Source organism: Drosophila innubila (genome assembly GCF_004354385.1).
Source record: "Drosophila innubila isolate TH190305 chromosome 2L unlocalized genomic scaffold, UK_Dinn_1.0 4_B_2L, whole genome shotgun sequence".
NCBI lineage: Eukaryota > Metazoa > Arthropoda > Insecta > Diptera > Drosophilidae > Drosophila > Drosophila innubila.
In genome coordinates this window covers 24,526,912-24,539,501 of record NW_022995372.1, presented here as the reverse complement: position 1 = coordinate 24,539,501, position 12,590 = coordinate 24,526,912, and the positions used below count along the sequence as shown (strand labels likewise).

The 12,590-nt window shown below is 37.1% G+C and overlaps 2 protein-coding genes across 2 annotated transcripts in view; both read left to right on the top strand.

The window, feature by feature from the left end:
* Nucleotides 1-10,363, top strand: part of LOC117782196 — a 31,011-nt gene extending 20,648 nt beyond the window's left edge. Inside the window, exons 12-21 of the mRNA XM_034619204.1 lie at nt 26-184; nt 925-2,468; nt 3,120-3,738; nt 4,465-6,730; nt 6,854-7,011; nt 7,633-7,731; nt 7,800-8,359; nt 9,170-9,370; nt 9,431-10,121; nt 10,184-10,363. Of these exons, the coding sequence (XP_034475095.1) occupies nt 26-184; nt 925-2,468; nt 3,120-3,738; nt 4,465-6,730; nt 6,854-7,011; nt 7,633-7,731; nt 7,800-8,359; nt 9,170-9,370; nt 9,431-10,121; nt 10,184-10,234 (6,348 nt within the window). The 3' untranslated portion in view covers nt 10,235-10,363. The remainder of the gene's footprint in view (nt 1-25; nt 185-924; nt 2,469-3,119; nt 3,739-4,464; nt 6,731-6,853; nt 7,012-7,632; nt 7,732-7,799; nt 8,360-9,169; nt 9,371-9,430; nt 10,122-10,183) is intronic.
* A 996-nt stretch (nt 10,364-11,359) lies between these two features.
* LOC117781253 (titin) lies at nt 11,360-12,039 on the top strand. Its single transcript, XM_034618005.1, has 3 exons — nt 11,360-11,371; nt 11,431-11,628; nt 11,691-12,039. Exons 1-3 carry the CDS (start codon nt 11,360-11,362, stop codon nt 11,955-11,957), a joined length of 477 nt encoding a protein of 158 aa, XP_034473896.1. The 3' UTR covers nt 11,958-12,039.
* The last annotated feature ends 551 nt before the right edge of the window (nt 12,040-12,590 follow it).

The window sequence follows — 12,590 nt, the reverse complement described above, 5'->3', positions numbered from 1 at the left end:
TAATTAATATTTGATTGCTTTTTAGAATGAAGACAGCTTCCTGGAAACCTCTGTGGGCATCTTACTGGAGACAGATGTCATACCGCATTACGCTTGCAAGGTTTACTTCAAGAGGGACTTTTCTGCTGTGGACAACATTATTGAAGTGCGCTTTGAAGTCACTGACAATGGCACTGTCAATCAGGTAAGAATAATCTAAAACTGGTTACACTTAGAAAATTATGCGATCCTAAAGTTGGGTATGTCCGAACTTTAATTTATAGCGTCCTGTTCTTAAAATTTCAAGTTTGCTGTGTACCATTGCTTTTAAAGTAATAACGAATTTAAATTTAAAATCTCGACTGATTGTTCCTTTATTTCTTTTGAAATTTGATAATAGCATAACAAATTATTAGACCTTTTATTTTCATAGAAAAAAGTATATTGCATCTAGATAGTTTTATTCTCGTTTGGCTTTTTGTTTAAATCATAATTCTTATTTTCGATCTGTGGAATATATTCTTCACCTATGTGATAACATTATGACATTATGTAAGATTTTTTGGAATATATAATACCATGTTAAACATATAATCTATAAGTTTGGTTTAAATTCTTACAGACAATTGACAGTTAAAGATTCCTTTATTTTAAATATATTATGTTTCAAGATCGAAATGAACTAAGAACAAGTAGATCTTGGGATCAGTGTATGTATGTTTTGTTCTTTTACTTACTTGAATTAGTCCCAAAAGTATACTTGAAGTCTCCCAGAATAATCACATTTAAATATTTTTGGGATTGTGAAAAGCAAACTTGAATTAAATGAGATTTTGTACTCAGTTTTGAAAATGCCGTACTCCCGTTTAGGTACGGAAATATTTATTGTTTTTCTGAGTGTACTATTTTTGGACACCTCTCTATCTGACTGTCTTTTACTCACAGCTTCACATCGAAACGGATTGGCACACGAATTCCTCTTATTTCTTGAACGCTAATGGCAAAGTGGAAACCACAATGTTGCCATTGAAACTTGCCTCAACTTCTGTGCTGGCAACAAAGGGGCCAAATCCACAGGTGAATTTCGATCTCATTTTTGTGAGTCGCGATGGAGAGAGTATGGCTTATGGCACGAGATCAAATATAAAGAAGGAGGTGTTCAACGTTGAAGTATGGACGCCATTGAAGAACTACAGAAATATCTCGATGCACGGCACAATTCTAAAGAATGCTAGGGATCCTCAGCGTTACGATGTGTCTGGAAATCTTTATCGCAATATGGCAACTTATGGTGTAACGGGTGCGGTAAGAATGACGGATGGTTGGCCGATGGAAACCACTTTGAGGGTACAGCCAAAGTCTGGAGGTCGTGACGGGGTTATTGAGCTGAATATACAGGAGGCAGGGCCAAATAAAGTGCGCTTCTCTTTTAGTGCCATTGAGGATGGCAAGATGTGTCAGATATCTGGCGGATATAGCGTCAGTGACAACAATGGCGGCATGGATTTCTCACTACTTGTGGAGAGCACCGAACCGGACATTGCACGTATTAACTTCTATGGCAGTCTTAAGCCCGTGGAGCAGCGTCGTCTAGTGGGCGACTTGAATCTGGAGACACCGTGGAAACATTTGGGTATTGATTCTGTGCATCTTCACTCCGATCTTGGCGTGCGATCCGATGGCGGCCAGATTATCGGAGAATATCAAATTGGCAAGCACATTGGACGAGGCAGTTGCCTCTGGTCATTTATTCTGGGCGAGAATCTGCAGCTGGTGCTGGAGAGTTATATAGAAAGACCCGCTGCCCAGCCGAGGATTGTGCACGCCAGTGCCAGATATCTCAATCCCGGCAAGAATTTCGAACAACTGCAGTCGGGTGGACGACTGAGTGTCGACTCCAAATGGAACCTGGATGTGAATGGCAGTCTGCACTACAAGTCCCCAGATGACTTCGATTTCAATATTCTCACGCAGTTGCCTCTGCCTGTGGGAGATACCCATCAGCTGAGTGCCAAATATCGTGGAAATATCATTAGTAAACAGCTTCAAAGCCCCAATTTCTTTATTGAGACCGGCTACAAATCGCTGGAGGCACAGCGGATACTTCTATCGCGTCTCTCCTATCGCAATGACACAAACGATTTGAAAGGTTTGGCCCATGCTGAATGGGGAAAGAAAGAAAATCTATCCGTGATCGAGGGAGACTTTTTGATTGAACGCAAGCAGGGACTACGCCGCAATTTCTTGGCCAAGCTGACGACACCCAAGTTCAAGGGAGAGCATACCTTTGGCCTTAGTGGACATTATGATAAACCAAATGAAGATTACCACAACTTAGTGTGTGCCTTGGATTATCCTGCAAGTCGTCGCATAGCTGATTTTGATGTGTTCTTCAATTCCTACACCAACATGCATGGTGTGGTCAACTCCAGTACACCTCTGCTCAATGTTACCTGGTTGAAAACAGACTTTGATTTTACCACAAAGAGGTGAGTTTTAACTTGAAATTAACTGATCCTACACACTACAGAATAGATGAAGCATTATATTATTATCAAAATTTAAGTTGCAGTTTAAAGTTGCTTACAATTTTTTTCATGCCGACTTCCGAATCAGCAAATCGATTAAAATGTATTACAATAGCCATTTATAAGCTAAAATCTTTATTTTTGGTACATATATAGCTTAAATGTCCTTTAATGTAGTGTACAGATTTTAAATGTGATAATAGTTTCCGAAAAATAATCAAAAATATAGATAAGTTTAAATACAGAATTAAAGAGCTAAAAAAAATAAGATCAATTAAAATTGTTTATTTTTTATTTTTAATTGAATGATTAAACATAATAATTAAATTTGCGTTTTTATTTAAAAATCAATAAATAGCTCAATTTCTTTTAAAATTTAATTATAGCATAAAAAACTATTAGAACTTTTATTTTCATAGAAAATAAATTTAACATTAAAAAAAGTATATTGCATCCAGATAATTTTTTTCTGGTTTGGTTTTTTGTTTAAATCATAATTTTTATTTTCGATCTCTGGAATATATTCTTGTTAAGCAATTAAATTTTTATTTTTGACGGTATACCTGACTCCAACTTACATTAACCTTCGTTTCTACTTGTATGCGTTCACAGCGGTCACAGCTATCGTTATATACACTGCAGTTGGCCCAAAGATAGCGCCTTTTTCAAGCTGAACAGCAACTATGACAGTGATAATGCTAATCACAATCTGAATGGCAATATTGAAATAGAAGTTCCTTTGGCCACACGGCATCGTGCTGATATTTCATATGGTCTGCAGGAAAGTCCCAATTTGGACTCGGGCAATTTAAAGGTTGTCTACAATGAACAACAGATACTCGATGGCAATTACAAGCGTGTAGAAGAACAGAAGCATCCCATCTACAAGGACACCACAGACATTACGCTGGAGAACGATATGAAACCACTTGGCATTCATTATGTCAACACTCGGGATATGAGTAATCCCGCTGGAACAAGAGATGTCAAACATATCGAAGTTTTTGAGCTGCGCAATACGAAGAACTTCAATCTGACCGGTGAACTTCACACTCTGACCACTCTTAGTTCCCAGGAGTTCAAACTAGTTGCGATACATCCGAATCGTGCCGTTGTCCTCACCACAAAGTACGAGGATGTGAGTCCTCAGGTTGTCAAGCATCATGCCAAGATCGAATTATCCGAAACGGCATGGATTGGCTATAATCTGGAGCTGGGCAACTTTAGCATGGTAAGATAATTTAATTATTAATTAATGTAATTTATTTATTAAGTTCTATACTTTTTTTTAAACATATTTAACCTCAACTACGGTCATCGGCTCAGAATATTCATTTAACAATAACATTTAAAATACAATTTAGATTGAAGTAAATTAATTAAAGTCGTAATAATTAAAAAAAAGGACTAGGGATAATATAAAAAGCTCATCAACAGTTAAATTTTCATAGTTTTAAAATTTACAAGTATTAGTGGAAACCCTAGAAATAATTTAAATTTAGTTTCTATTTAAACCTAGAGGAATTTTTGAATTTTATATAAGAATATAGTATATGTTATTTAAATATTCCCAACAATAACCCAAAAAAGTTTAATTGGCTGTAAGCTTTAATTACTTTTTAAAGTCTGTCTTTTATGATTTCAAAGAGAAAAGACAATGAAAGTGATAAATTTATAAAAAATGAATATACTAAATTGAAAACTTTAGATAATAGGAGTAATATAACTTTTGCAATAAACCCAATTACCCAAAAGAATAACAAAAAGTCAAATTGTTATATAAACTTTTAAAAAATTATATCCTTCATGCATAGTCATAGAGGAAAACTCTGAGTAGATATTCCAACAAAGAAAAAGATATTTGTAAGGGATGTAAAATTTCCAGTGAAACGTAAAGAAAATTGTTTTTTTTTAATAATAAATGATACTCTTGTCTATGCTTTCGTTATTTCTACAGCATGGCAACGAATCGCAGCGCTTTGCCTTGGAGCTGTTCTATCCTAAACGCAATATGTCCACCTCTGGCTGGTATTATGTCACAGATAAGCATTTTAATGCGGACTTGGCATTGAAATGGGCAGGAACTGGGCGGCATGACGAGTCGAGGAAGATTCGTAGCAGCTTGCAATGGAATTCGGAGCCATTGGAAAAGGGTGATCGTGATCATCAGACATTTGCCCTGACTGTGGCACATCCCTATCTCGAGAAGGATATCATTTGCAAGGCGGATTATTATCGCGGCATCAAGGATTTGCTCAGAACACATTTAACCATCGATTATTCGGACAGTCCTGAGCAATTGATTGTGTTGGGTGCCCAACTGAAGGATTTGTATCATGAATTAGGTCATACGAATTATACTTTCAAGTTCTATGGTTATCATCCTGCCTCTGAGTTGGATGTGGAGTTGAATGGCACTTTGGCTGCTCGTCCTTCGTACTACAAAACAGAATCAACGGCACACTATAAACGTGATTATTCTCCACGTTATGGCAAGTTCTTGGCCTTGTTGGATCTCAACAAAAAGGAGGTGGAATATGAACGTCAATCGCCTTATCACACGGTGCGTCTTTGGCTTCTGCCCACCATGGAGTTCCCTATTTATGGCCTAAATGCGACAGTTTGGGACACGCCAGATACAAATCACTCGGGCTACGTCTACGTGGATATTGCCAAGCGTCTTGCCCGTATGGACTTTAATCTCACAGAGGATGCGAGTCAGAATCTACAGATGGTCGGTTATATTCCCGATTCACGCAGTGGATATTTGGACATCTGGCGGAATTACGAAGAAATACGCATCATTGATGTCAGCTCATATCTAAAGATGAATCACTCACGTTTGATTACGGGCCGATTCCATTGGCGTCCCAACATTAGAGAAGATCTCCGTGAGAAGTTCAATGGTCTGGGTAATTCCATTTATGGTTCCTTTTCGGATGGCATTGATTTCTGGATCAAGTCGCTGTACACGGAATCTATGGAATCGATGGGCGTCATCTGGAAAACGGCCAAGGAATATAACAGCAAATTTGTTGAAGACATCAGTCAATTGAGCGTCTTAGAGGAAGATCTAAATGATCTGCGTCTGTTTGTCAATCAATCATACGAGGCAAATGATTTCTATATCAAAAATGTTGTCAACTTTACACTGACCATATTGGATGAGTTGGCCATCCGGGATCACATTCAATCCTTGCCGAAAATCTTCTCGGAACTGTGGCAAGCCATGGGAGACTCCGGGAAGGCGTTGCGTAACAGCATCGTCTGGTTAATTGATACCATTAAGAAGACCTATAATAATGTACTCGATGCCGTCAGTCGATTCTTCCACGGCGAGAGCTTGACTTACATAACATCACTCATGGAAAAGGGCATAGAGAAATATGATAAATTTGTCAAGGATCTGCACATTAAGTTTATCAAATACATTGAAAATTTATGGCACAAGTCCTGGCATTTGGCAGAAACCTATTGGAAGAATGTTCTCAAACGATTCGAACCGCACATGTTTAAGATCATTAGCTTTATTGAAACAACTGCCTGGGATCTGAGCAAGGAAGTGTTTGACTTCATATATAAAAGAACCAATGAACTCGCCGAGTCGCCGTACTTTAACAAGGTTTCCAGCTTCACAGCAGATGCGGAGCGTTTGTACAGAGACTTCCAGGCAAATGATGCCATTACCAACATTAAAAAATACTCAACGCTCACCTGGAACTTCATCAAGGAGAAGTACTTCAAGCTGGTGCCATTTGGTGCCGAACTGAATGAGGTGCTTACGGAAATCTGGCAGGAAATAAAGGAGTTGCAGAAAATCGAGCAAGTCAAGCTTGTGGTACAAAAGTACAATGAAGTCTTGGCCCGATTGGAATGGATTGCCGATGAGTTGCAGCTCGAGTATCGCGTTCATCAATTGTACGGACTGTTGCGCAATAAATTCCGAAATTATGCGTTAAATGCTCTGGAAACGGCGGACATGTATCGAGAGGCTAAAACGAAGTTCATCTTTGATCCGGAGGTGGGCATTATTGATCTGGAGCAAAAGCTGCCCATGTCCTGGCATGCATTCAATGAGACGCCCAAATTCGAAGAGATTCCCGAATACAAAATGCTCTCCAAGGTGCAGAATTTCCTAAGTGAAACCAACTCCTCGATCATCACAAAGTTGTACAATATGCGAGCTCATTTGGATCCCAAGACCTGGCTGCCACCTTACTACTGTAAGTAACGGGGAGTTTCTTGGAGTTCATTTTAAATACCCTGCGCATATCTAAAACCAGCTCAATATTCGTAGCTATTTTGTTACATACATTGTTATTAATATTCCTTTACTTTCTATATAGCACGTGCCTTGCTTATCGACTCACGTCACTATATGACCTTCGATCAACGTTTTGTTGGCCTCAACTTGAACTTTGAACAGTTGCCTCAAGCTCAGTGCAGTTATTTGTTGGCTCACGACTTTTTCAAGCGGAACTTTACGCTGCTTCTCGAACCGGCGGTAAGTCTACATATACACATTAAATCAATTTTTTTAAGGACAACTAAAAGCAATCGACAACAAATTGTTTCAAAATTTTAATAAAATTAGGAAATGAGATTTAATTTTTTTACTTAACGTCAACTAAAATCAGAAAAATAAAAAATAAATTTTACTATAAATCTAAAATTTGTAAAGTATTAATAATAAGATTTAAATTAATAATATAAATTTAATACAGGCTAAAATTAAAAACAGAAAGGAAACACAAATTTTAAAGTCTGAGGGTATCTGAAAATATTTTAAAATTTAAATCAATCCAACATTTTTTCTGAAAATGCCAGAAACTTCAGAAAATATTCATGGGGTACTAGTGTTAGTTTCCAATGCGCTAGTTAAATAATTTCCAATAAAAATCTTAATGTTGAGAAAAGACGACTTTGAGTTGAATACTCGAAAAAGTCTCTTGCAATCAGCAAAAACTACAAGGAATGAAATGAGCTAAAAAACTAAAAAGTGAATTTGTCGTATGTATGCAGATCGTTATTGTTTGGTAAACCAATGAACTTGAGCTGCACCGTATGGATAATAGAATAATATATGTTTTACTTTAAGTGACATCTAATATTTTCCTACTTCTAGACACAATCGAAGGCTAGTCGAGACGCTGGCCTGTTGTCCACACGCAAGCTGAGCTTTATAGCCAATGGACAGCTCTTAGAAATTGATCTGGGCACAGATGTGAGTGAAGCAATGATTATATCTCAACATGACTGACATTTAATTCCTCTTATTTTACTAACTTACAGCATATTAGCATCAATGGCAATCCGCAGCCTATTTTGCCACTTAAACTGGGCGCAGTTAACATCTATCGTGAGCTGGACATACTCTCCATTATTTCCGATACACAGTTCAGTTTGCATTGCAATGTTCAGTTCGATTTTTGTTGGTTCGAGGTGAGCGGTTGGTACTTTGCCAGAACAGCCGGTCTGCTAGGAACTTTGAATAATGAACCCTACGATGAGTACACCATGTCCAACAGTCTGATTACGAATGAAACACAGAAGTTTACCGACTCTTGGAGCCTGCAACATTGCAAACCAAAGCAGTTGGCCAAGACTGAAACAACCACAAATGAAGTAAACGTAATTTGCAACAGTTTCTTCCACGGTGGCATTTTGTCCGCTTGCAGTGCTGTCGTAGATCCAACACCTTTCTATGAAATGTGCCTTGATCTGGGCATGAAATCTCAGCCCATTCGGCCGGGTCATCCAGCGATAAAGGGTGCTTGTTCCGCTGCCTTGGCGTACATCGAAACCTGCACCTCATTGAAGGTGCCCATGCGTGTGCCGGATCAGTGTGTGTTGTAAGTAAAAGTCTAGATACTATGAATTTATATCAATATTTACTTTATATTCCCTTTTTTTTTTTGTAATTTTACAAATTACAAATTTAATATTAATATATTATTCTATATTATTATTTAAATGTTACTATAATATTAAGAAAAAACATTTTGATCAAAACATATAAATAAACAAGTTCCTTAATATGAATAGAAATTAATGGAAATTAGCTTTGATTTTTGTGAATATGTTTGAATGTTCTGTTGACATAGTATTTTTTATTTCAATGTCCGAATCCTTTTCAATAGTAATAGTAATTTGATTTGTGTGATTGATACTAAATTTTTTTTTGCTATATCTAACGTATTAAAAAATAGAAAATATAATTCCCAAAATAAATATTTATTTTTTTTTATTTTATTAAATTAGATATTGTATAGAATATACAATCTAAAAATATAGACATCAGGAAGTAGTAGCAACTAATAAGCACATCAGCTTTTAATTTTACGTTATTAGGTCCAAAATAGATAATATTTTATATTTGTGGGCTCTGTCCTGATCTGAAGTCAGCTAACAATCGTAGTTGTAGAATAAGAAGCAAATACTTAATACTATTTTGTTTTAGGTTATTTTAATTTCTTTTTTATGTTTTTATATTATTTAGCGGTGTTCCAGAACGACAAAGCAACCGAAAACCAACCAAAATCCCATACCATCCCATACGAATTTGGTTAATTTTCGATTGTTTTTCATTTCTGAAACACACCTTATTAAATGCTACAACATTTATTTAAATACGACTAATTTTTGAATTTTTCTCTTTTCAGCTGTGAACTGGCGAATGGTTCCTTTGTGCCAGAGGGCAAATTTATGGAGCTCAGCGGGTCAGATATACCAAGCAGCAGCGATGTCGTCTTTATTGTGGAGGCCAAGCCTTGCAATGCAAATCTCAAGGAATCCAAAAGCATCATGAGCGTTGTGAACAGCATCGATGAGCAGTTGCGAGCTGCCAAATTGACAAACAATCGGTAGCTACTAACTTGTCAAATATTAACTAATATTATATATTAACTCAATTCCTAATTCAGATATGCTGTTGTGGCCTTCGGCGGCATTGAACCCTTTGATAAGCCTCGCAGCATTTTCTACGAGCGAAATGTGTTTACCTCAAAGCCGGATCAATTGGCGAATTACTTTGCCCACATTAATGCGGGCAATGGAAGCAGCAATGATATACTTATGGCCATTTCAACAGCATCACGCTTGAACTTCCGTCCGGGCGTATCCAAGACATTTATCCTGCTCTCGTGTAGCAGCTGTGCCGCAAAGGATATGCGCTTCGATTCCACCTCCATATTGCAGTTTATGCTGGAGGAAGGCGTCAATCTGCACATTTTGGCGGACACGGAGTTTGATTTTGAGCGCGATAAGAAATTGCGACACTTCTTTGGTTTGGATAAACATATTGTCTATTCTAAGCGATACCCTGAGGGAAATGCCGAAGCACGCAAGCTGGCAAATATCTCCAAGAAAAACCTGGGCATCTGCACGCAGTTGGCATTGGAGACTAAAGGATCCGTGTTCAGTGCACGGAAATTAGCGCCAGAGCGCAAATATCCCATCGTGCGGTTTGCCAACATCTTTGGCAAGCGTGTGGCCCAAAGTGCCACGCCCATTGGCACACAGACTTGCGAGTGCTCCGGCCACAATTCGGGTGTGCCCTATCTGGCCTGTTCCCCCACAGCTTTACCCGAAGAAAAGGGCAGCCTAGACGACTATGTAAGTAGATCATGAGCTCATCATTCGGAATGGAAAATAATTCGTATACTGTTCACTTGCAGGAAGAGTTCGACAACTGGGAATGGGAAGATGAATTGGACGAGCAAGCCTAAGAAACTGGATTTTTTTAGTTTGTATGCAATAAGTTAGTTTAGCCATATCAAAACGAATTGTAAAGTTTTTCCCATATAACTCGAATCACATTTTTTATAAATAAAAAAAACTATCAATCATATCTGACTCGAACTTGAGTTACTTAAATAACGCCACTTTAAATAATTTATTTGATTTATGTTGTGTTCCTTAGTATGAGGACAAGGTTTGCATAAAAGTATTCATAGAAAAAACCGAATCTCTGTCTCATTGCTTTTAACTATGTGCACGAGTAAAATTGTGCGTTTATATAATTACTAGCATTAACATATTAAATTAAAGTCAATTTCTTCAATGTGTAGTTAATTTCTCTCCTTTAATTAGATTATTTTTTGTAGTTCACCGTATGTTTAAAAGGCTTAAGGGAGTATTTATGATAATTTATTATATTTCTAAATAGTTTAGGATCGACTAAGATCATTATCTGTACTATTATTATTGAGGCATTGTTATAAAAAAGCGGGAATTGCTTTTTTAATAATTCTATGTTAGGCATCGTAAAAGTTTTTGTTTTTTTTTTTTTTGAATCTATTTAAACTGCGACAGGGATAACCAGTTTTGGATTGTTTGCAGTGCCTACGACCCAGCCCATGGTACTGCCCATTTCTGTTTTAAAGTGGTCTGACTGGCTGCAGTGAAGCGTCTGTTTGGCGACTCTCACTTTTCGCCTGTGCCGGGTTACGGTTGACGGAAGCGATAGCAGAACTCAAGTACGTGTTACAACCTTAACCCCAAAGCCAGGCTAAGTGAAGAAGGAGCAGTTTGAAGGGGGGGAGATGACAGGCCCATTCACTTTGCCAGCCAAATGGGCAGACAGCGGGCAACACTTGATACCCCACTTGAACCAAATTTGTTGTTATAACATTTGCTTGGAAAAGCACAATGAAAATTATGCGATCCCATTGGTAATGCAATACTTTCTATTTCAATGTTTTGGTTACATCAACTCAACAGTTGACCGATTGCAATTGCACTTGCAAAATCTTTCTCTTTTGGGACTATAAAAGCCGGCAAAAAGTTGAAACCACTTGCATTGCTTAACTTAAATTCATAGCGTTAGGAGCTTACAATAAATCATAGTTAAAATGTGGATACTTGTAAGTGTAATGAAATCTTTTAGATAAAGCCAATCTTAAACTTTAATACACCTGCCTAGATGTTGATTTGCAGTCTGTCGCTAACCTACGCCTCGGAATACACGGGAGAGGGGCATTATGGCGGAAGCGGCGGTGCAGAGGAGTATCATCAACAGCACCACGAAACACCAACCACTTACTCGGAGATATCGAAACACGTCCCTGTCCATGTCATCGAGAAGGTGCCACTGCCCATACCACATCCCGTAGCTGTTCAGGTATTTATCTTTTTATGATCCAATTAACAATTGTTGACTTAATGCTTTAAACTACTGTTAAGGTACCCAATGTTATCAAACTACAAATACCGGAACCTTATGCAGTTCACGTGCCCGTTCAGCAGGAAATTCAAGTGCCCGTCTATAAAATTGTTCCCGAAATAACGGAACGCAAAATACCCTACACCGTGGAGAAGCCTTATCCCGTGGAAATTGAAAAACCCTATCCCGTCGAAGTGATTAAGCACATTAAAATACCAGTGCCAAAACCCTATCCTGTACCCTTTACTATTTACAAACATGTCCTGCACAAGCAGCATGGCTGGTAATCCTCAGGAGGTGGTTAACTAAAGTCTAGTGTGAATATATAACTAGCTAAAGTTGAACATGTATTAAAATGTATTAAATTTGTAAAGCAAAATCAAATGTTTTTTAATCTGAATCATAACTCGAAAGTTACAACAATATACTAATTTTATTCAAAATATTTTATTTATTTCTCTATAAATTCTCTCCTGTCTATATAATTTAAACATCTCATTCTGAGCACAGCTTTAATATAAATTTATAGATAGATTGAGAATATTCTGAGTAAGACTTTACTTGTTTGCTTAGAATAAAATTATAAATGTGTTCTTTTAAAATTTCTTTCATTGTTTATACTCAGCACAAAATCAAGATATATTTATGAATGATTTTAAAGTAAAGTTTTTAATATTTAAATCATAATGTTCTTTATATTGTATTGAAACTTAGTTATAAATTCACTCATAAATTCAAATCTAACGTCTATGTTAATACTTAAACTTAATAACTATAGCAAATTTCAAATTCTCATCAAATTACCTTTTAGTAAAGTCGATTTTAAATATCCCTTACAGCTCAGCCAATACACAAACCCACAGCAATTTGAGCTAAAGCTTAACGAAAAAAGCTTGGCGATATGTTTGTAAACTTTATTA